At 39.9% G+C, this 22,961-nt stretch overlaps 1 protein-coding gene across 2 annotated transcripts in view; it reads left to right on the top strand.

Moving 5' to 3' along the window:
- RAB31 (RAB31, member RAS oncogene family) overlaps positions 1-22,961 on the top strand; it is a 179,734-nt gene that overhangs the window by 122,517 nt on the left and 34,256 nt on the right. For both annotated transcript variants that reach the window (XM_036244351.1, XM_036244350.1), the window contains exons 4-5: positions 618-689; positions 2,609-2,715. In XM_036244351.1, coding sequence (XP_036100244.1) covers positions 618-689; positions 2,609-2,715 — 179 coding nt within the window. The remainder of the gene's footprint in view (positions 1-617; positions 690-2,608; positions 2,716-22,961) is intronic.

The raw sequence follows: 22,961 nt of genomic DNA, 5'->3' as shown, positions 1-22,961 counted from the left end.
CAGTGAGGGTCTTGTGATCTATGCAGTTTCCTCTCCTTAGCAAATATCTTTTTCTTACTGCTGTCTGATTCTAATAAGATTGCCCTTGGTCAACCATATTAAATAAATGATGAACAGTAGAAGAAAGACAGTTAATAGGATATTAGCATTTAAAATAAAATTTATTTTTTTAATAAAATAAATGGTGTGGCCCAGTGGTTGAGCATTGACCTATGCACCAAGAGGTCGCTGGTTCGATTCCCAATCAGGACACATGCCCAGGTTGTGGACCTGATCTCCAGTGGGGGGCATGCAGGAGGCGGCCCATCGATGTTCTCTCTCATTGATGTTTCTATCTCTCTCTCCCTCTCCCTTCCTCTCTCTAAAATCAGTAAAGGAAAAAAATAAATAAAATAAAATTTATTTTTGGTCTTTGCCCAAGAGTGAATTTCATGGTCTGTAAACCATAAAAGTATGTGCAGTCGAAGAGAAAAACTTTATCTAATATTAACCCTAGGAAAATTCTAGGCGGAATTCAGGGATTTTCTGGGGGTGATGTAGGATAGAGTTTATGTTTAATTTGGGATTGCATAAAGTGTGTTCACTTTGGCCTAAAACTATTCATTGTTCCTAAACAGTTCCATTCATTGGCTCCCATGTACTATCGTGGATCCGCTGCAGCCGTCATAGTGTATGACATTACTAAACAGGTAAGAATGTCCCTTTTAGAATTTAGATGCCATTTAGGGTGACTTTTCTCTCTTAGAAACACCAAAGCAGAGATTTCACTGCTTGAATCTTGACAGTAGCCTGGATTGAGATTTCATAACGTGATTGTCAGGTGTAATGAACACTGGCTATTGAGTTTATTTCATCTGTATGTAAGGAAGCATTTCAGGTTTATCTGCTAAACTAAATAAACATCAGTGAACATATATTTTAAAAATTGACTCTATTCATAGAGGCAAGGCTAGTACTGTTCTCCAGAATGTCATCTTTTTAAGAAAAGGAAAATTATTTTTAAGTTCTGCATGCTTTATAATTATAGAATATTTATCTTCTATTAGTGTTTCAATCACAGTACATGAAATACCAAGGAGAATGTTTATGTATGTATGGTGTATTTGTGTACATAAAAGTATATTTTTAGTGATCCCATTGAGGATCCAGGATGTCAACAACTGGCTACAGTGGTTTGCTGATATTTTTATCCCACTCCTGGAGTGCTGACTTAGTGCACAAGACCGATGGTTTAATGAGTCATCTGTTACCATCCATAAGTTCCTGACCACTTTTACCTAAATGTGGTATCTGCCTTGGCTTGTTTCCTGGAGGACAGTCGTCAGTAAAGGATAGAAAGGAAAACAGGCTCTAAAGGTTGTGTGTGTTTGTGTGTTCCTTTCCTGAGGTAAGCATGATCTTTGTCTTAGTCATATGACAGTCCTTTTCCATGTTAAGTCAAGGCTATAATTTTATTTTAGATTTTATTTAAAAAAAATTTTAATGGAGCTATTACTACTTTTTTTTCTTGTTTTAATCCTCACTCGAGGATTCTTCTCCATTTATCTTCAGACAGAGTAGGAGGGAGGGGAAGAGAGAGAGAGAGAAACAAGAGAAACATTTGATATGAGAGGCATTGACTGGTTGTCTCGCGCATGACCCCTACCAGGGCCAGGGACCAAACCGCAACTGAGGTACGTGCCCTTGACTGGAATCGAACCTGTGACTCTTTGGTTGCGGGTCGATGCTTTAACTACTGAGCCAAACTGGCCAGGGCTCTGTTACTACTTTTTAAATTAAATTTATTGTGATGAATCGGTTAATAAAATTATATAGGTTTCAAGTGTACAATTCAATTCTATGATACATTATCTTTATATTGCATTGTGTGTTTATCACCATATTATGACTCCCTTTACTCTTTTCTATCCTCTACCCCCTTCCCTCTGGTAACCATCATATTGTTGTCCGTGTCTAAGAGGGTTTTTTTTCCTTGTTTGCTTTCAGTTTTTTTTTTAATCCTCACCTGAGGACATTCCTGCATTTATCTTCAGATAGAGCGGGAGGGAGAGAAGTGGGAAGAGAGAGAGAGAGAAGCATCGATGTGAGAGAGACACATCGAGTGGTTGCCATCCACACCACCCCAACTGGGGCCAGGGACAAACTGCAACTGAGGTACGTGCCCTTAGTGGAAACCGAATCCCGGACTCTCTGGTCCACATACTGACGCTCTAACCGCTGAGCCAAACCAGCCAGGGCTCAGTTTTATTTTTTATTTGTGTTTTTTTGCAGAAATATTTTATTATGTTTATTGGGGTGACATTGGTAAATATGATTATATAGCTTAACTTTATCAAGTTTCAATATTAGAAAAGGGAACCTTTTATAGACTATTTAGTATAATTTAGCTAATATTAAAATTTATACCAAGATAAGGGTGGTTTGTTGATCTACATGAACCTCCTGAAAATGTTTTTCTCCATTAAATTGTGTTGGGTTTGTATTTCTACTTGGTTGAAGTACTGTATATATGCATGAAATATACAGGGTTATGTACATGGTGTTATGAACACATAACTCTAGTGTGTTGATGGGTCTTTCTAATGCTTGATTTATACTTTGGATTTAGGACTCATTCCATACCTTGAAGAAATGGGTGAAAGAACTGAAAGAACATGGTCCAGAAAACATTGTAATGGCTATCGCTGGAAACAAATGTGATCTCTCAGATATTAGGTAAGATGCACTTGAAAAATTTTTGTGTGTAGTTAATATCCTCCATCTCTGAATGTCTTCGTGTAGAAAGCTCTCATGCCTGTGTTATTCTCAGTGTAATAATGGTCATTCACTTGTGGTGGTCAAGGTGGTATTTATTCAACAAGAGTAGAGTTAAGGGAAAATAGTAGGGAAAAGCAAACTTGATGGACCACACAGTAATGAATATTAAAATCAAATCTCCTATACACAGCAGTTACATTCCTGACCCTAAATGTCTTTGGGCTACATGGTTTTATTATTTTTATTGTTAACAGTTTCATTTGGTAATCTTCACCTGAGGATATGTTTTTATTGATTTTAGAGAGAGGAGGGGAGAGGGAGTGAAAGAGAGAGAGAAATATCAGTGTGAGAGAAAAACATCCATCGGTTGCTTCCCATATGCACTCCAACGGGGAATTGAACCTGCAACCTGGATATGTGCCCTGAATGGGAATCGAAACCATGACCTTCTTGTGTACAGGATGATGCTCCAACCAGTTGAGCCACACCGGCCACGGTGAGAGTTAGATTCTTAACATTTGCCATACATCTGTATTTGTTTTATTTCTAGACTTAAGTAAAAGATGTAGTCAAGTCTATATAATCGCACCATTTTGTTTTGAAATCTGAATGTGACACATTATATATGAACACCTTGGTTTTTTCCAGAAACACTGGATTGCTGAATTCTGTTATCTGGAGAGATGTTTGTAGAGATGTAGCCCACGCCTGCTAGAGATTTGATGATAACTCTATCTAGCCTAATAAGCTACTTATTTTTACTCATTAAAAATGTTATGAAAGAAAATAGAGAATTTGTGTTAACTCCATTCCCTTGGTTAATTTAATTCTCAGCAGTTCCCGTACTTGATTTTCATAAAGACAACGGCATCATGCTTCAGGTTTTGCTAATCCAAATATGATTAAGCCAAAGTTAAATAACAATGAAAATAGATATGCAAAAGCTCTTAACATGGCTTTCGACAAATTGCTCTGTTTCTTTGGGATTTCAAAAGCTTTATATCACATTGCATCAGGTTGGTTTACAATAATAGCCATCAGCACCACTTAATTGTTTTTCTGGGAGCTAGATAAATCTTTAAACAACCCAGACTTAGTTCAGATCCCTACCTTCTTAACTGTAATTCTAAATCAGTTTACTCGTCTAGTATTCCCAGCAGAACTGCTTGAACTTTTGTCATTAGAAGGGGTGACAGGGTGGGTAGAGATGGCCTTTGCTGAGAGCCTGCGCTATCATCTGACACCACTGAACTGTGGTAAAAGTTGTGACTTTAAGTGAATTAAGCTTTGTGTATTGTGGGAGAGCTGATGGACTAGAATCTAAGCAGACAATGGTTTAAACTTGAATGGAATTATTAGGACTCTTGGTTACATGGAACTGAAACCCAGTTGAAATTAAGTTCAGGAAAAAAAGGAATTTATTGGAAGGAACTGCATCCACATGGTAAAAGACAGGGCTGCCTTTAGCTCTGACTCTCTGGTTCTAGTCTAAATTGCTATGGAAGGATTTCCCACATCATAAGGCATTTGTGGCCAGGGGAGGGGATGTGAGTAGTACAAAATTATTTTTCCTGTCAGAACCATGAGAATGGGAGGGTGACTAGTTTGGAAGAGGGGCAATTTCTAGTAAAGTACAGCTGGGACAGACAAAACATGTCTGTGGGCTTGGCTACTGGCACCTAAAGACACTTTCTGAGGGTGAGATTCAGCTTTTATGCACTGGTGTAGGGTTTTCCTCAGCAGGAGTGCTGCTTTATTCTAGCTAATTCCTATATAAACATAATGCATAATCTATCCATCTCACCTCAAACCATAAATTCACTCACAGCCTCTCCATCCCCAAAGGGAGACAATTCAAGACCACATCTAGCTACTACATCCAGTGGTGACATCATGGGACCACTGTCACAGAATCCTGGTTCTCTGAGTGATACCCTTTCCCCTCTAGTTTGGCCTCAGTGAGGTCTGAATGTGGCTTCTCAAGGTCCTGCAGTTGAAGTTTAAAGTGTGGAATATGTATCTTTTGTTATGCACAAAGTTATTTTAGATGCTGCCTGTTATTGAATCATGCAGAAAGAAATGATTCCCTTTGCAATTCTCCTTTAAACCTCTGATTAAGTCACCAAAAACCTAGTTTGATGCTAGGAAATTAAAAATTTTTTAATTTATTAATATATAACTTCAAATATTAACATATTTTATCTAAGTAATTTATAAACCATAAAATGCAGCTGTTATAAATATATAGGTCAATGAATTTTGCATATTTATGCAGTCATTTTGACATCTAATTTTAGAACATTTCCATCATCCTACAAAGAAACATCATGCCCATTTATAGTTACTCCCAATTTCATATCATTTTCTCTTGTGCTTGATTTACTCTCATGCTGTTTTGTACAGTAACATGCTGTATAGGCTTGTACCTAGGAGCAACAGGCTATACTTTAGCATATAGCCTAGGTATGTAGTAGGCTGCACCATCTAGGCTTGTCTAAATGCTCTCTATGATGTTCACACAATGATGAAATCACCTAGTGACATATTTCTCAGATTGTATCCCCGCTGTTAAGCAGTCCATTAACTGTAGTTGTCTGTAGAAGGCATTCAACCTTAGACCTGCTTTCTCTGCCTCTCTCTGTCTGTCTCTTAAAGGGAGAATAACAAATATAAAAATAGCAAGTGTTAAAAATTTATTAGCCTCTTGGCTATTTGTATGTCTTCTTTGGAGAAGTGTCTATTCAGGTCCTCTGCCCATTTTTTAAATTGAATTTTTTGTCTTCCTTTTGTTGAGTTGTATGATTACTTTCTCTGTATATTTTGGAAATTAACCCCTTATCAGATGTATCATTGGCAAATATGTTCTCCTATACAGAGGGTTTCCTTTTCCTTTTCATTTTCATGCTGGCTTTTTTCTTTTCTTTTGCTGTGCAGAAGATTTTTAGTTTGATGTAGGCCAAGAGACATGAAAAAATTCTCAAAGTCACTAATCATCAGAGAGATGCAAATCATAACGACTATGAGGAATCACCTCACACCCTCACACCTGCCAGAATGGCTGCCATCAAGAAATCAATAAACAACAAGTGCTGAGGAGGATGTGGAGAAAAAGGAACTCTAGTACACTGCTGCTGGTAGGAATGCAGACTGGTGCAGCCACTATGGAAAACAGTGTGGAGTTTCCCAAAAAATTAAAAAGTGGAACTGCCATTTGATTCAGTGATCCCACTTCTAGGAATATATCCTAAGAATCCCCAAACACCAACCAGGAAGAATATATGCACCCTATATCTATAGCAGCATTATTTACAATAGCTAAGATCTGAAAACAGCCTACGTGCCCATCAGTAGATGAATGGATAAAAAAGCTGTGATACATTTACACAATGGAGTACTATGCAGTTGTAAAAAGACGGATCTAATACCCTTTGAGACAGCATAGAGGTTCCTAGAGATTATTATGCTAAGTGAAATAAGCCAGAGGAAGACAAGTATTGACCCGTCCCGCAGGTCGAGCAACGAGGACTCTAGAGGGGGAGTGAGGATGAGGAGGGACAAGAGACACGAGAAATGGAGACAAAACAGGATTCTGATCAAGTCTCGTTTATTCAGGGGGAGTTCACATAATATATAGGGGAAAAACAGGTGAAACAGTTAATGAGTATCCCACCTGAAGCAAATTCCAGTAAATACCTCAGGTGGAACAAATGATAAGCAAAGAATGGAGTAAACAATTATCTAGAAGAATGCAGACACTGTATGCAGAGAGACCCCGCCCTGGGGCCGGAGACAGCAGAGCACACTTTAACAAGATGGATGCCATCCATGCAAATGGTCTCCTACAAAGTATCACATGATCTCACTTATATGTGGAATCTAATGAACAAAATAAACTGATGAATAAAATAGAACCAGAGGCAAGGAAACATGAAACAGATGAATCTCAGAGAGAAGGAGGGATGGGGACAGGAAGAGATTAACCAAATAATTCATATGCATATATGCATTGCCCATGGGCAACAGACAATAGGGTGGTGAAGGCCTGGGGCAAAGCAGGAATCCAGTGAAGGGGGGAAATGGGGGAATAAAAGTGGGGACATTTGTAATACTCTCAGCAATAAAGATGAAAAAAGCAAAAACAAAAAATACTTGTTAGCCTTAGGCTCACATGGAACATTCTCCAGGATAGACCAAATATGAAGCCATACAATAAACCTCAATAAATTTAAAATAATTAAAATCATGCCCTGGCCGGTTTGGCTCAGCGGTTAGAGCATCGGCCTGCGGTCCGGAGAGACCCGGGTTCGGTTCCCGCTAAGGACATGTACTTCGGTTGCAGTTTGTCCCCGACCCTGGTTGGTCGTGTGGTGGCAGCCACTCGATATGTCCCTTTCACATCGATGTTTCTCTCTCTCTGTCTCTTCCTCTCTCTCCCTCCCACTCTATCTGTACAAAAAATGGAAAAATGTCCTCGGATGAGGATTAAAAAATAAATAAATAAATAAATAAATAAATAAATAAATAAAATAATTAAAATCATATAGGAATTCCCGTCAAGATGGCGGCGTAGGTAAACACGGTGTTGTGTCCTCCCACAACCACATCAAAGTTACAACTAAACTACAGAACAACCATCATTCAAAACCGCCTGTAAACAAGCTGAATGGAAGTCCTACAACTACGGAATTAAAGCAGCAGCCACATCCAGACTGGTAGGAGGGGCGGAGGGTGGACAAGCTGGTCCCACACCCACATGTGGCAGATAAAAATCAGGAGGACAACTCAGCTGGGAAGGTCCTTCCTGAGGACTGAGGAGGTCCCTGTCCCACACCAGGTGCTCCGCTCAGGGTTCCAGTGCCAGGAGGAGAATCCCCATAACTTCTGGCTGGAAAAACCAGTGGGAACTGAGGCTCAGGGAAGCTGAGGTGGCTGGAGCCCCAGGCAGCTCCTCTTAAAGGGCCCGTGCACGGACTTATCGGACTCTCTCCCTCTAAGCTTGGAGGGGAGGCAGCTCCAGGGGCACCAGAGACATACAGGGAAGAACTGAGCTGTTTGGCACTGGAGCGAGGGCTGGAGAGGGGGCTTTCTCCCGGACAGATGTGCTGTCAGAGGCCTTTGTTCCTTTGGTGAGCCCTTCCGTAGGGCGGCAGACAGTCTCCATATCTGGGACTCCAGCAACCTGGCTCACACTGGTAGCCCTGCCCTGGTGACTCCCTGAGGCCCCGCTCCGCCCCACCCAACTTTCAGGCCCACCCAAGCTGTTGCCACTTGCTTAACCATAGGATTGGCCTCTCTTGGATCCTGCTTCAGGTTTTTCCTAAATCCTTTCAAACAAGCAGCATCTGGTCTCAGCTAGCTCCATACTGCTCGTTAAGTAATACACAGAAACAAACACAGGGAGGCAGCCAAAATGAGGAGACAAAGAAACAGGTCCCAAGTGAAAGAACAGAACAAAACCCCAAGAAAAGAACTAAGTGAAATGGAGATAAGCAACCTAACAGATGCTGAGTTCAAAATATTGCTTATAAGGATACTCAATGAACTCAGTGAGGGCCTCAAGAGCATAAAAAAGGACCAGTCAGAAATTATGGATGCACAGTCAGAATTGAAGGAGACATTAACTGAAATAAAGAATAATTTACACAGATTCAATAGTAGAGTACGCAAATCCAAGAAGCAAACCATCGATTTGGAATATAAGGAAGCAAAAAACGCCCAATCAGAACAGCAAAAAGAAAAAAGAATCCAAAAAAATGAGCATAGTGTAAGGAGCCTCTGGGACAACTTCAAGCATGCCAACATTCGCATCTTGGGCTTGCCAGAAGGAGAAGAGAGAGAACAAGAAATCGAAAACCTATTTGAAACAACAATGGCAGAAAAATTTCCTAACTTGGTGAAGGAAACAGACATACAAGTCCAGGAAGCACAGAGAGTCCCAAACAAGATGAACCCCAAGAGGCCCACACCAAGACACATCATCATCAAAATGCAAAAGGTTCAAGACAAAGAGAGAATCTTACAAGCAGCAAGAGAAAGGCAGCTAGTTACCTACAAGGGAGTTCCCATAAGGCTGTCTGCTGATTTCTCAAAATAAACTTTGCAGACCAGAAGGGAGTGGCAAGAAATATTCAGAGTGATGAAAAGCAAGAACCTACAACCAAGATTACTCTATCCTGCAAAGCTGTCATTTAGAATCGATGGCCATATAAAGACTTTCCCAGACAAGAAACAGGAGTTCATCACCACCAAACTGTTATTATATGAAATGTTGAAGGGTCTTTTTGAAGAAAAAGATAAAATATATGAACAAACAAAATGACAATGAATACATATCTATCAACAATGGAATCTACAAACAAAATGAACAGATAGAACAGAAACATTCTCATAGATACAGAGAACATTTTGTTGGTTGCCAGATGAGAGAGGGGTTGGGGGAATGGGTGAAAAAGGTGAAGGGATTAAGAAGTACAAATTCATTGCTAGACTGACAAACCTCAAAGGGAAAGGGGTTGGGGGGGGGGGAATAAACCAAAGAATTTATATGCATAACCAATGGACACAGACAATAGTGTGGGAAAAGGTGGGGGGTTGGGGAGAGTGAGGAGGAGGGAGTCAATGGGGGGAAAATGTGGAACATCTGTAATACATTCTGCATTCAACAATAAACATTTAAAAAACAAACAAACAAACAAAAAATCATATAAAGTATGTTTTCAGATTACAATGGAGTTATATTAGAAACCATCAACAAACACATGAAGATGAGGAAAAACTGGATCACTCATACATTGTTGGTGTAGATATAAAATGGTGCAACCACTTTGGAAAATAGTGCAGCAATTTTTAAAAAACTAAATGTGCAATTACCATATGACCCAGCAGTTACACTGTTGGGCATTTATCCCACAGAAATGAAAACTGTGGTTTACACAAAGCCTGCACATGAATGTTTATAGAAGCTTTATTTGTAATTGCCCCAAAGTGGAATCAGCCCAGATGTCCTGCAATTGACTAAACAAACTGGTATATCCATGCCATGGAATATTGCTCAGCAATAAAGAGAAACAGACTAGTAGTACGGGCAACGTGGGTAAACCTGGAGGGGAATTATACTGAGTAAATGAAGCCAATCCCACAGATTTCATAGTGTAATACTTGGACATGAAAACAGTTTAGAAATAGAGGACAAACTAGTAGTTGCCAGAGGTGATGGTTAGGGGCCACATGGGCAAGAGAGAGGGAGGAAAGTGGGCATTGATATAAAAGGGCAACACAAGGAATCCTTGTCATGTTGGAATTGTTCAGTATCTTCTCTGTGGTAGTGGACATGTAAACCTACACAGGTGATAAAATGATGAAGATGAACTTTACACACACACACACACAGAGGGAGAGGGAGAGAGAGGGAGAGGGAGAGAGAGAGAGAGGAGTACCGTAAAACTGGAGAAATCGCCCTGGCTGGATGGACTAGTTGGTTGGAATGTTGTCCCATACAACATTCCAAAAGGTTGCAGGTATGATCCCTGCTAGAGGCAACTGATTAATGTTTCTCTAGCATCGTGTTTCTCTCTCTCCGTTCCTCTGTCTCTAAAGATCAATAAAAACATATCTTCAGGTGAGGATTGAAATAAAAAAAACACGGGAAATCTAAGTAATATAGAGTGAATCAATGACAATATCCTGTTTGTGACATTATACTATAGATTTGCAAAATGTTTCCATTTGGGGAACCTAGGCAAAGTGTACAAGGAATTTCTTGGTATCATTTCTTATAACTACAATACATAGGAATCTCCAGTTACCTCAATAAAAATTTCAATTAACAAAAAAGCTGATTGAGATAAAAATAATAGCCAAATATTAGAACAGTAATCTATGTGTGGATATATATATTCACAATATATATGCATTATATATATATATACACACATATAGATAGATAGATAGATTTAATTAAAATGATTAAATAGAGTTTTGTAAACACTCTGGGCCAAATGATGAATTTATCCCCAGAACATACAAAGTACAAAAGGAAAATCAGATAATTGTATTAAAAACTCCCATGTAGGAAAGTGGGCAAGGGGAAGCCTGATCTTTGCCCAGAGTATACACCTTCTCCCACTACGTAAGCGGAGTCTGGTAAATGATTGGACCTGTGACCCTAATGGGTGTCTGCTTGTTGACACCTTCCTATGGCAGTGGAATCAGATTCTTGGTCAACCCATCTGGCTGCTCCAGATTCTGCTTGCTGCTACAACTTTTTTCTGGGGAGTTAGCCAGATCTCTGCACTCCAGACCTTATTTAGAACGTGACCTTTTACTCTAATCCTAAAACACTTTTCTGTCCTGCAGTTGTCAGATACTATATTTTATTTTTGGTTGGGGGTTGGAGAGAGACATTATCTAGCTTTGGTTGAATATGAGTGTGTGTGTGTGTGTGTGTGTGTGTGTGTGTGTGTGTGTGTAGGTGTAACCAGTCTCATCTAGCAGACTTTGGTAGTGTAAACTTGTACATCCTTAAGAAGAGTTTTGTTTGCCTGTCATATTTTGAGAGGGTACTTTTTTTAATCCTTACCCGAGGATATTTTTTTTATATTTATCATCAGATAGAATGGGAAAGAGAGAGAGAGAGAAATTGTGAGAGAGATTGAGAGAGAGAGAGAGAGAGAGATGTGAGAGACACCGACTGGTTGCCTCCCGTACAACCCCAACCAGGTCCAGGGACGAACCACAATCGAGGTACGTGCCCTTGACTGGAATTGAAACCGCGACTCTTTGGTCCATGGGCCGATGCTCTAGCCGCTGAGCCAAACCAGCCAGGGAAAGGGTACTGGAATTTAAATGGAATTAACTCACTGAGCTTGACTCAGCCCACCCGAGGTATTTGTGTGCAGAAGTGGAGATGCCCCATCATTGGGTTAGTGTGTTTCATATACATGATGGGTTAGTGTGTTTCATATACATGATGCTCCAGAAGAGGGTATAAAGGTCTGATGACCACACTACCCAAACTGAAAGGCATTCAGAAGCATCTGGTTGGGTGAATTCAGGATGTCTAGTTTGGGTTTTTTTAGGCTTCTGATCTTTGTGATCTTTGTGAGAGATTTTCCTGGGTGTCTTGAAAAATTCTAGACAAAATTCTCTCTGTGCTCAAATTGTTGTGACTTAGAGTAATGTGTAGTCTTTTGAATCTGAGCTGAGGAAGCAATCTGGATTTGTGCTACTGTAAGTGAGAAGGCTGTACACAGTAGGTGCTCAGTGGATGTTACATCCCTGCTTTTCCATGGCTCTTCTCCTTCCCCAGTGAAGACGGCCTTGGAGAGAAGCTCTGGTAACAGCTCCTGAGAAGAATGTGCCATTCCTGATGGGGCCTGGGAAACGGGGCTACCCCCTTCTCCCTACCATCTGCTGATGCTGAGGCAGGGATTGCAAAGTTGTGGACATTTTAGGGATGTACAGGGTTGAAAGAAACTAAGAGAACCTTGACTGAAGCAATTGTGCAAGACCTGGAGTAACAGCTGACCTGGAGAGCATGGGCAGCTCGGAGCAGAGAGTAAATGGTGCAGTTTGCCTAACTCAGATAGCAGAAAAAGCTGACCCGAGTCTGTGATGGGTCACCAAATTTCTGCACATGAAATGCATGGGACTAATTCCAGTGGCTCTTAGGAGGGCAGATCTGGCCTGGGGTCTAGATAGAAAGGAATTATTTTTCAGAGAAAGTCTGTGGAGCCCAGTCTTGGGCTTGGTAGAAGAATTGGGGCAAAGAAGTTTTGAAAAGAAAACAATAAAGTGGATCACCTTGCTTCAGTAGTTTTAAAAGTTCCATAAACATAAAAATCATGTAGAGCACTTGTTAAAAATTCAGATTCCAGGATCCAGCTCCAGAGATTCTGATTCAATAGGCAGAGGTGGGTTGGGGAAATAAGCATTTTTTTTTTTTTTTTCCTCACTTGACATTTTTAGATATTTTGTTCAGATAGAGTGGGAGGGAGAGAGAGAGAGAGAAACACCGACGTGAAAGGGACACAAGTGGTTGCCACCCAAACGACCTAACCAAGGCAGGGGACAAACTGCAACTGAGGTACGTGCCCTTAGTGGGAACTGAACCCAGGTCTCTCTAGACTACAGGCTGACGCTCTAACTGCTGAGCCAAACTGGCCAGGGCGAAATAAGCATTTTTTTTTTTTATCCTCACCCGAGGACATTTTTCCATTTTTTGTTCAGGTAGAGTGGGAGGGAGAGAGAGGAAGAGAGAGAGAGGGAAACATCGACGTGAAAGGGACACATCGAGAGTGGCTGCCACCCGCACTACCGACCAGGGCTGGGGACAAACTGCAACCGAGGTACGCGCCCTTAGCGGGAACCGAACCCGGGTCTCTCAGGACCGCAGGCTCACGCTCTAACCGCTGAGCCAAACCGGCCAGGGCCGAAATAAGCATTTTTAAAGTGATTTATAAGTGGTCCATGGGCCATACTTGGAAAAGCATTGCTTTAGGTGAAAGGAATTTATGGTAGGGAAGAAGGAGAAAGTCCCTGAACCTAGCTAAGGATCTGTGCAGGTCTCTTGACTTCAGGCCACACCTGCCTGGGCTTCCCTCTCATCCTTCAGACATTGTGGATAGTAGAAAATGTGGCTTATCATCACTCAGGATCCTGAAGCAGTAATTTGATCTCTCCATATTAGAAACTCTTCCTGATGTTCTTGATCATGTGGACATTGGCCTTCCTCCAGTGGGTTCTAAATTGACTTGCTCTTCAAGCTCAAGGGTCTCCTGTTGGCTTTTACTTGGAATTCTACCTCTTACTGGCATCTTTAGGACTGTGAATGAATCAGTAAGGGTGGGGGAGGAATCATATAGAAGTGCTGATGGGAGGAAAGCTCTCAGGTCTGATTTATTTTATCTTGCATATGGTAGCACTGGGAAGTTACCTAAGGAAAGTGATAGTGGAGATGAGGAATGAGGGAAACTTCCACTCAGAGATGGTAGCTAATGACCTGGGGGCAGCTCTTCTGTCACTGGCCCTCCACTCAAAGTTCCTCCTATCCCTCATAAATACAACCCAGGAGGTCATCAGGGATTCTGTGTGTCTTCTCTCCTCTTCTGAGGAATGGACTCGTGGTCTCTTAAGACCTTATATCGACACTTCTGCTATCTCTAAAGAAACAATGAGAGAGATTGGTGGGCTGCTGCCTGTGAGTCAAGATTTTTTCCTGGAGTAGAGGTTGTACTCCAAGAAAGGAGCATCTGAGGGCAGAGGTGAAACTAGGGTAGAACAGAAGGAAGGAAATTTGTCCTATCAGTTTTCAGTCATTGAATTAGCAATTAATTTTTTTTTAAGTTCTCTTGTGTGCAGAAAGTACTATGGGAAGAACACAAAAAGAGAAGAAAGTATTTTCCTTTGAGCTATTTACTTCTGTTTGGGGAGCCGGGAGCAATACCTATGGGAGGAAAATATCTAGTGAGCAATACAAGACTGTGTTTAAGAGTTCCATAAGTCATGGTGCAGAAAGTACAAAGGAATTCAGGAAAGGGAAAGTTCATAGTTATCTAGAGTGATTTCAGAAGGCTTGCTCTTAGATGAAATGTGTCACCAGCTGAGCTGTTAAGGGTGAGTCCTGTAGGAGAAAATTCCAGGAAGGGAAGATAATGGACAAAAGCATGGAGGTGGGAGAGAGAGTGACGTGTTATGGGTGAGGGGACATCAAAAGTATCTTCCTACTTCCATGTCTGTGGGACTCCCCCATTCCTGAGACTGTTATGTTCATTACATTCCACAAATGGAATGGAGATCATATGATACTTGTCTTTCTCTGTTTGGCTTATAACAAAAATAAATAAATTAATTTTAAAAAAAAGTATCTTCCTGATGGCTTGCCCTGGGGAATGGAGGAAAAGATAGCTAGATAGTAAGAAGACAGTTTATGAATGGCTTAAAAGTATGCAGAGTGGTTTGGGCTTGATGTGCTGGGCCAGGATGGCAAACACCGATGTTCTTGCCTCTTGTTTCCCTGTCGAACCCATGGCACCATTTCCCCTCAGTCATGGCACTGTTTATCCTGAGTCTGTTGTGGCCTGAAGCTCCTTCTTAACACAAAGAATTCTCCATGTAGTCACCACCAGTTAAAGAGATGAAACCTATTTGCTAACCTCCAGGTAGGTGTGAGAGCATTCTGCATTCTTGAGCAAGTAAGGATTCATGCAATTTCCTATGTAATTTAGAGCTAGAAACTGGGGTGGAAGATGGACTTTGCAACCTAACTTCTCCTTCTACAGCTTCCTGAAATATACACCAACCAAGTGAAAAATCACCACACATCTGTTGTTTCAAATTTTGGATAAAGTTGAGGTCTTTAGCAGATTAAAAATATATTTGGAAATAAATATTTTTACTAGGAATGCATACATTGCTTCCATTACTTACATGTGACTTCCAGTCTTAGTAGTGGGCTAAAAGTGGATATAGGAAGTTCTTTTAAATTATGCAAATCAAATAAGAGAATTTGAGATGATGGATAATAAAAATCTAACTTATTCTAAATACTAAAAGCCCAAAAGCCAGTGAACATCAAAAGCCACCAAAAGTGCCCTGGCCGGATTGGCTCAGCGGTTAGAGTGTCGGCCTGCGGTACAGAGAAACCCGGGTTCGGTTCCCGATAAGGGCACGTACCTCAGTTGCAGTTTGTCCCCGGCCCTGGTTGGTCGTGCGGGTGGCAGCCACTCAATGTGTCCCTTCACATCGATGTTTCTCTCTCTTTTTCTTCCTCTCTCTCCCTCCCGCTCTATCAGAACAAAGGATGGAAAAATATCCTCGGGTGAGGATAAAAAAAAAAAAGCCACCAAAAGTCTGAAAATACCATGGCCAGTGTTAAAATGCACACATAATTTTTTTTATGTGAGATGAGAGGGCAGAGTAGAGGCTGTGCTGTTAAAATATGTGTTTTGTGCTCCGAAATGCACCTCGCCTTCCCATGTTTCTAGCTTCTGATGCTGTGCAGGTGGCTGATCCTGTATCCGCTCATTATTGTCAAGCAGGGGGCCAGGAACTGAACACTAAGCTCACCAGAGAGACAAGCAAGGACATCCACAATCTCTCTTTCTCAATTATAAAGCATTTTTAATGGAGAATCTGTAAAATATTTTGTATATTTTAAAGAATACGATGAATCTTAAAGAATAAAATGAATAGCAGTGTAACTGAGTGAGCTTCCCTCCCCAGTTGTATCCTCATCTCTTTCTCTCCATGTAGAAGTAACTACTGTTCTGACTTTTATGATAATCATTTTGTTTTCTTTATAGTTTACCATCCATGTTTGCATTTCTAAATGACAGATATAGGTTTGCCTGTTTTTGAACTTTATGTAAATGGAATAACCCTGTATGATTGTTGCTTGCACTCAACATTCCTGGGAAATTCATCCCAATGACTGTTAGCTATATTTTGTACATTTTCATGGCTGTATACTGTTCTATTTTATGAGTGTAATACAGTTTATCTGTCCATCTTACTGTTGATGGATAAATGAGATATTTCTGGTTTGGTGCTCTTATGAACATTGCTTCTTGAACATTCTTGTACATCTCATGGTGCCATGTGTAAACATTTCTCTATATTGCAGTGTATACAAATTGAATTGCTGAGTCACAGGATGTGCACATGCTCAGTTTTACTTGGTAATGTCAATGCTTTCCAAAGTGGATACCAGTGCTGCATGAGACTTCTTGTTTCATTGAGTCTTACTACTGTAAGATGTTAGGGTATGGAGTGATATCTGATAATAATTTCAGTTTGTACTTTCCCAGTTACCAATAAAATAGACATCTTTTTATATATTTATTGGCCAGTCAAGCAAGTTTCATCTTGTGTGAAGAACCTGTTTAAGTCTTTGCCACTTTTTCTATTGGGATGTTTACCTTAATCTTGTTTATTCATACAATTAAAAATACATATATATATATTTATACTTGATGCTAGTCCTTTGTCATATGTATGTATTAAAATATCTTCTTTGAGTTTACATCTCATCGTTTCACTTCCTTCATGTTGTCTTTATCTTCAGAAATCTCCAATTTCTATGTAATAGAATGTATTTATTTTTTTCCTTTATGCTTTATTTGGGGGATGGAGGTGGAAGGAGAAGGAGGAATGGTGAGTCTTATTTAACGAATTTTTCCATACCCCCAAGATAATGAAGATATTTTTCTATTTTGATGTGGCCCCAAAGAAGTTTCATTGAGAGTGTATGGTGTAGGTGGATGTGTGTGCTGTGGTCTGGTGGAGGTTGGGGGAGTGTCATATCTACATGTGGTGAGGTATGTGTGTTGGGGAGGGGTATTTCATGGTTTATTTATTTTATTTTAATTAATTAATTTTTAATCCTCACCCAAGAACACACTTATTGATTTTAGGGAGTGGGGTGGAGAAACAGTCATGTGAGAGAGAAACATTGATCGGTTACCTCCCATACATGCCCCCACCAGGGATTGAACTCACAACGTAGGTATATGCCCTGACCGGGAATCAAACCCACAACTTTTTGGTGCACAAAATGACACTTCCACCAACTGAGTAACACAGGCTAGGGCTATGGTTTATTTTAAAAATAGATACATAAGCTTATTTTAGAATAGTTTCATATTGACAGAAAAGTTGCAAAGATAGTACAGAGAGTTCCTGTATATCCCACATTTAGTTTCTCCTATTGTTCACATCTTACATTACTAGGGTAACTTTGTCACAATTAAGGAACTTTATTAATACTTTGTTATTAACTAAAGTCCATTAGATTTCATGGTTTTTAATGCAATACTGTACTATTTAAACTGTTGCTCAGTCCAGTCAGTGATTGAGCGTCGACCCATGCACCAAGAGGTCGCCAGTTGGATTCCCAGTCAGGGCACATGCCCAGGTTGTGGGCCAAATTTCCAGTGAGGGGCATGCAGGAGGTGGCCAATTGATGTTCTCGCTCATCCATGTTTCTCTCTCTCTCTTTCTCTCCCTTCCTCTCTCTCTAAAAATCAATAAAGAAAAAAAAGTAAAAATAATAAAAATAAATTGTTGCAGCTTTGGCCACTGGGAACTCTTTCTGTTGGCTCCTGTGTTCCTTTAACATATGCCTATCACTTTGGTTTTTGAACACTTCCTTACTTTTTGGTAGAAGATGTTCCAGGTTTACCTTGTATATTTTAGGATACAGCCCTAGAATCAGCCATGTCTCCAAGTAGCCCTAGTTCCTTTCATTGGAGAATGGTATTTAGAAACTAAGATCTGGGCTGGGTGTTCTTGTTGCTACTGGGTGTCAATGGTATAGGGTCTTTCAGTGAACAGAGGTAGAAAATATATATGTGTATGGTAACTTGAGTGTACACACATATCTGTAATTATTTCTACATCTATCCATCTGTATCTATATGATGAATATAAATTTGTATTAATGGTTCTGATTCCAGTTCAGAACCAAATGACTCATTCTGACCTTCTTTAGTGTGTAGGGGAAGGATGTTTTAAAAAGTCATCAACTAATGTATGACTAAGCTGAATGGTAAGGTTTTGTTCCTGGATATTTCTTATAGATACAGTAATCTTTTCTTTTTTGCTTTACATGCTGCCCACAGTTTTAGAATTTCAAAATGTAGCTTCTGTTAAGAATTATGGCTATCTCAGTGACTACTTTCAAATGGCACAATGTTTACTGTATTTAATACTGTTCGCTTAAGCATGGTCTGAAAACAGGTTAATCATCATTGTCATCATTGCTAACCTGAATCGAATGCTTTCTATGTTCCAGCTTCTCTTATAAGCAGTATATGTTAACCTTCACGATCCTGTGACAGAGTTACAGTCATTGTCCCATCTTATCAATAAGGAAACTGAGACACAAGGGTTAGGGCGCTTGTTCGAGGTCTTGTAGCTAAGAGGGGGTAGGGGCCCAGCTTTAAACCTAGATAATCTGTTCCAGAGCTGATGTATCTCATTATTATGCTATATTGTATCTCATAAGACATGTGAACAGAATCCATGAGAGAACAATTTCTGAACTCTCAAGAGAAAATGACAGCTGATGATTCCACTCAAAGGATTTGGAACTAATGATTCTTTCTGGCCTCTTCAGGACTAGCCTAAATTTCTGTCTGGAGAAGGGTTATTAAGAGGCCAAGGAATGTTCAGACTCCCCTAGAGAACCTAAGTTTTCTTTTCAGTCCTCATTCAATTTAAATTCTGACACTTTTTATTAGAAATAATCCATTTAAGTCTGTGGTAAGAACCTGACACTGCTTGTTAGAACTTGATACCAGGAATTTGGCCCCAGGTGAGTAGCAGTTGTGGACACACATTAATAAGCAGGCAAGGCCCCATGGGAACAGAAATTCTTCCCAGGGTACATACATCAAGTCTTTTAACTAATCATTGTAAAATGCTATTGTCCAATCAGATCTTATTTGTGAAGGTGGTAATTCTTTTTTTTCCCCTTTTAAACAAAAGTTCATTTTAGTGTTAGTTTTACCTCAAAAGTAAACCAATCCAAGTATCTAAAAAAAAACCCCAAAATCCTAGAATTTTAAAGATACTTGCTGCTTTAATTATTGCTAAAATGGTTGCCTCATCTATGTGTTGCACAAATATCTTGGATATTTGGACAAATGTGAGCTGATGAGAACACAACAGGTCCTGATGACGTGTTTCGGTGGCTTTCTGAGGGAGTGGGGAAGACTGAGGCCGCTCAGGGCGTCCCACAGCTTTGCCGCGCCTGCAGCCTTTCTCTGCAGGATGGGGATGGAACGTTGTGAATGGTTTCCATTGCCTTTGGCTAGAATACCTTAAACACGTGGGACCGTTTTGACAAAAAATAATTCTGTTTTGACAAAAAATAACAGCAGACATTGAACAGCTGTCTCCTGCTTACTTTCACTGTTGGCTTACTACTTACTCATGGCCTGCTTAGTTGGTTGTTTAAGCTTGACCTTGGAAAGGGGTTATGGCTGGAGCAGAGAGTAAAAATACAAGGCAGATATTTTAAAATGAAATGCTAACTGTTGTATTCAGTAGTTCGGGAGAATATAAAATGCTTTGTTATTGCTGTTATGGTGTTTTAGAAATACAACATACACAACTAGAACCTACCTGACCACCAAAGATTTCATTTGGGAAGAACTCGTGAGACCACTGTTCTTTTATTTTATCACTTGTAAAATTGTGTCTGAGAAATGTGGTCATGCATTGCTTAATGAAGGGGATATGTTCTGAAAAATATGTTGTTAGGCAATTCCATCCTTGTGTGAACATCTTACACAATCCTAGATGGTGTAGCCTTCTGCACACTTAGGCTGCAAACCTGTACTGCACTGAATACTGTAAGCAACTGTAACACAGTGGTAAGTATTTGTATATCTAAACATAGAAAAGGAACAGTAAAAATACAGTATAAAAGATAAAAAGCGATACAGCTGTATAGGGCACCTACCATGAATGGAACCTGCAGGACTGGAAGTTGCTCTGGGTGAGTCGGTGAGTGAGTGGTGAGTGAATGTGAAGACCTGGGACCTTACTGTGCATGGCTGTGGACTTTATAAATACCATACACTCAGGTTACACTAAATTTATTTAAAAGATGGTTTTCTTTAATAATAAATTAACCTTAGTTTTCTGTAACACTTTTACTTTATAAACTTAAAACATTTTTTAAAACATTTGACACTTGTAATAACACTTAGCTTAAAACACAAATACATTGTACAGTGTACAAACGTATTTTCTTTCAGTATGTTCTTATTTATAAGCTTTTTCTATTTTTAAAAGCAATTACTGATTATTTTACTTTTTAAAACTTTTGTTGTTGTTGTTGTTAAAAACTAAGACAAATGCACACATTGGCCTAGGCCTGCACAGCGTCAGGATAAGCAACATTACGATCTCCCCCCCCCACATCCTGTCCCACTGGAGCGGGGGCAGTAACATGCATGACGCTATCATCACCTATGGTAACAAGGCCTTCCTTTGGAATACCTCCTGGAGAACCTGCCTAAGGAGGTGTCACTCTTTTCAGAAATATGTCCATGGTAGTTTGCTTGGCTTGTTTTTCCTTTCCATCATAAATTTGCTTATAAGCAGATCGTGCATCACAAGCATTCATTCCTCTCTATTAATGAAAACCTTTTGGTGTTGGGTGGGGCAGTGTCTGTGTTTTCAAACTTTTAGAAAGCTTGTTGAAGTCTGCAAAAGCTTCTGCTGAACCCTCACTGTGAATTTTTTGAAGGTTTTATTCTTTTCTTTTGCTGTTTCCTTTTCTCTTGCCTCTTCACCTCTGTGCTCCTGTTCCAACAACTCTTCATTCATTAGTTCCTCTGGAACCACCTCTAGCAGATCCTCAGTGTCATCCTCATCCACATCCAGGTTAAAGTTGTTGCCACTTCAAGCACAGCCTTGTTGATTTTTGCACCCTCTGAACTATGATATCACAAATGTTACAACTTATTAGGTGATAGAAGTGTCTCAGATCATTATAAACTTATGGGGCCACCATTGTATGTGTAGTTCATTGTTGACTAAAATATCATTATATAGCACACAACTGTATATTTCATTATGTCCTAGGTATTGTCATCTTTTGTTGTTTTTTTTTAAATCTTCACCCAAGGATACTTTTCCATTGATTTTTAGATAGAGTAGATGGGAGAGAAGGAGTCAGAGAGAGAAACATCAACATGAGAGAGATGCATGGATTGATTGCCTCTTGCATGACTCCCACTGGGGCTGGGGATTGAACCCGCAACCCAGGTACATGCCCTTGACTGGAATCAAACCCCAGACCCTTCAGTCTAAAGGCTGATGCTCTAACTGCTGAGTCAAACCAGTCAGGGCCTAGGTATAGTCTTCTTAATACATATTTCTGAACTCTGGACTTCATAGTGTCAGATTATGAACAGACTACAAAACTGTCAAACTCAGACTGTCCCCCAAAAAAGTTATTCTGAAGCTATAGAATGTATAAGAAGCTGTTGGGAAGTTGTTAAAATACATATTTCTGTGGCTTGCCCAATAGACATTCTGGTTCAGTAGGTCTGGGGCACAGGGATCTTAATTTCTAATAAGCTCCAATTAATCACTGGAATAGGTGTCTATAGAACACAGCTGAGGACAAGGTCCTAAAATATATTAATGGGATATCCTCTGAAGAGGTCTAGAGAAGGCTTAGTTAGGATTGTTATGTAACAGGAATCTTGGATATTTGTCTTTATTTTGTCTCTTTGTTTTTAGCATCAAGTGTTTTTGTCTTTTTTGTTGTTGTTAATCCTCACCTGAGGATATTTTTCCATTGATTTTCTAGGTAGACTGGAAGGGAGGGAGGAGGGAGAGAGAGAGAAACATCAATGTGAGAGAGACACATCGATTAGTTGTCTCCCGCATGACCCCAACCAGAGCCGGGGATGGAACCTGCAACCCAGGTACATACCCTTGACAGGAAATTGAACCCGAGACCCCTCAGTCTGCAGCATAAAACGGCCAGGGCTGCTGGTTTCTTTTTTTTAACTTACATGTTTAATTTTCTAGGGAAATAAGGACTTTTGTTCATCTGCTCTAAGATACCTGAAAACTTCTCAGATGTGATTGTTCTGCAATTAACCATGACCTTTTTGGAGTCACATGGTTATCCTACCAGCATTGTATGAGCATTTCTCGCCACGTCAACACTGCAGATGTTAAACTTTTTCATTGTGGCCAATATGACACATGGAAAATGTGATTCTCATTTTCGTGTGAATTTATTTAATTTTAGGCAGGATTAGGAAAACCAGGGTTATCTACTAAATAACTATTTTTTGCCTATATGCAAATAATAAACAAGTTAAAAATCAAGTAGGCCCTGGCCAGTTTGGCTCAGTGGTTGGGGCGTTGGCCTGCGGACCAGAGAGTCCTGGCTTCGGTTCCCACTGGGGCACATACCAAAAAATCAAGTAGATGTAGAAACCCTCTTTTTGAAAGCAATACAGATTTAAATAGCTAATATTCAATTTTTGTGTGTGTGTGTGTCATTTTGAAAAATTTGAAGTATTTTAAATCCAGTGAAGGAACTTAGCAATAAATGAGCAAGATCTATACAGATAAAACTTTACAGCTCTATGATAGGACATGAAAGAAGACTTAAATAAATGAAAATATGTATTTATTCCTTGGATAGGAAAGTTCAGCATTGTAAGAATGTC

The sequence above is a fragment of the Molossus molossus genome, unplaced genomic scaffold (genome assembly GCF_014108415.1).
Source record: "Molossus molossus isolate mMolMol1 unplaced genomic scaffold, mMolMol1.p scaffold_m16_p_6, whole genome shotgun sequence".
NCBI lineage: Eukaryota > Metazoa > Chordata > Mammalia > Chiroptera > Molossidae > Molossus > Molossus molossus.
This window is presented reverse-complemented; position numbering and strand designations above follow the sequence as displayed.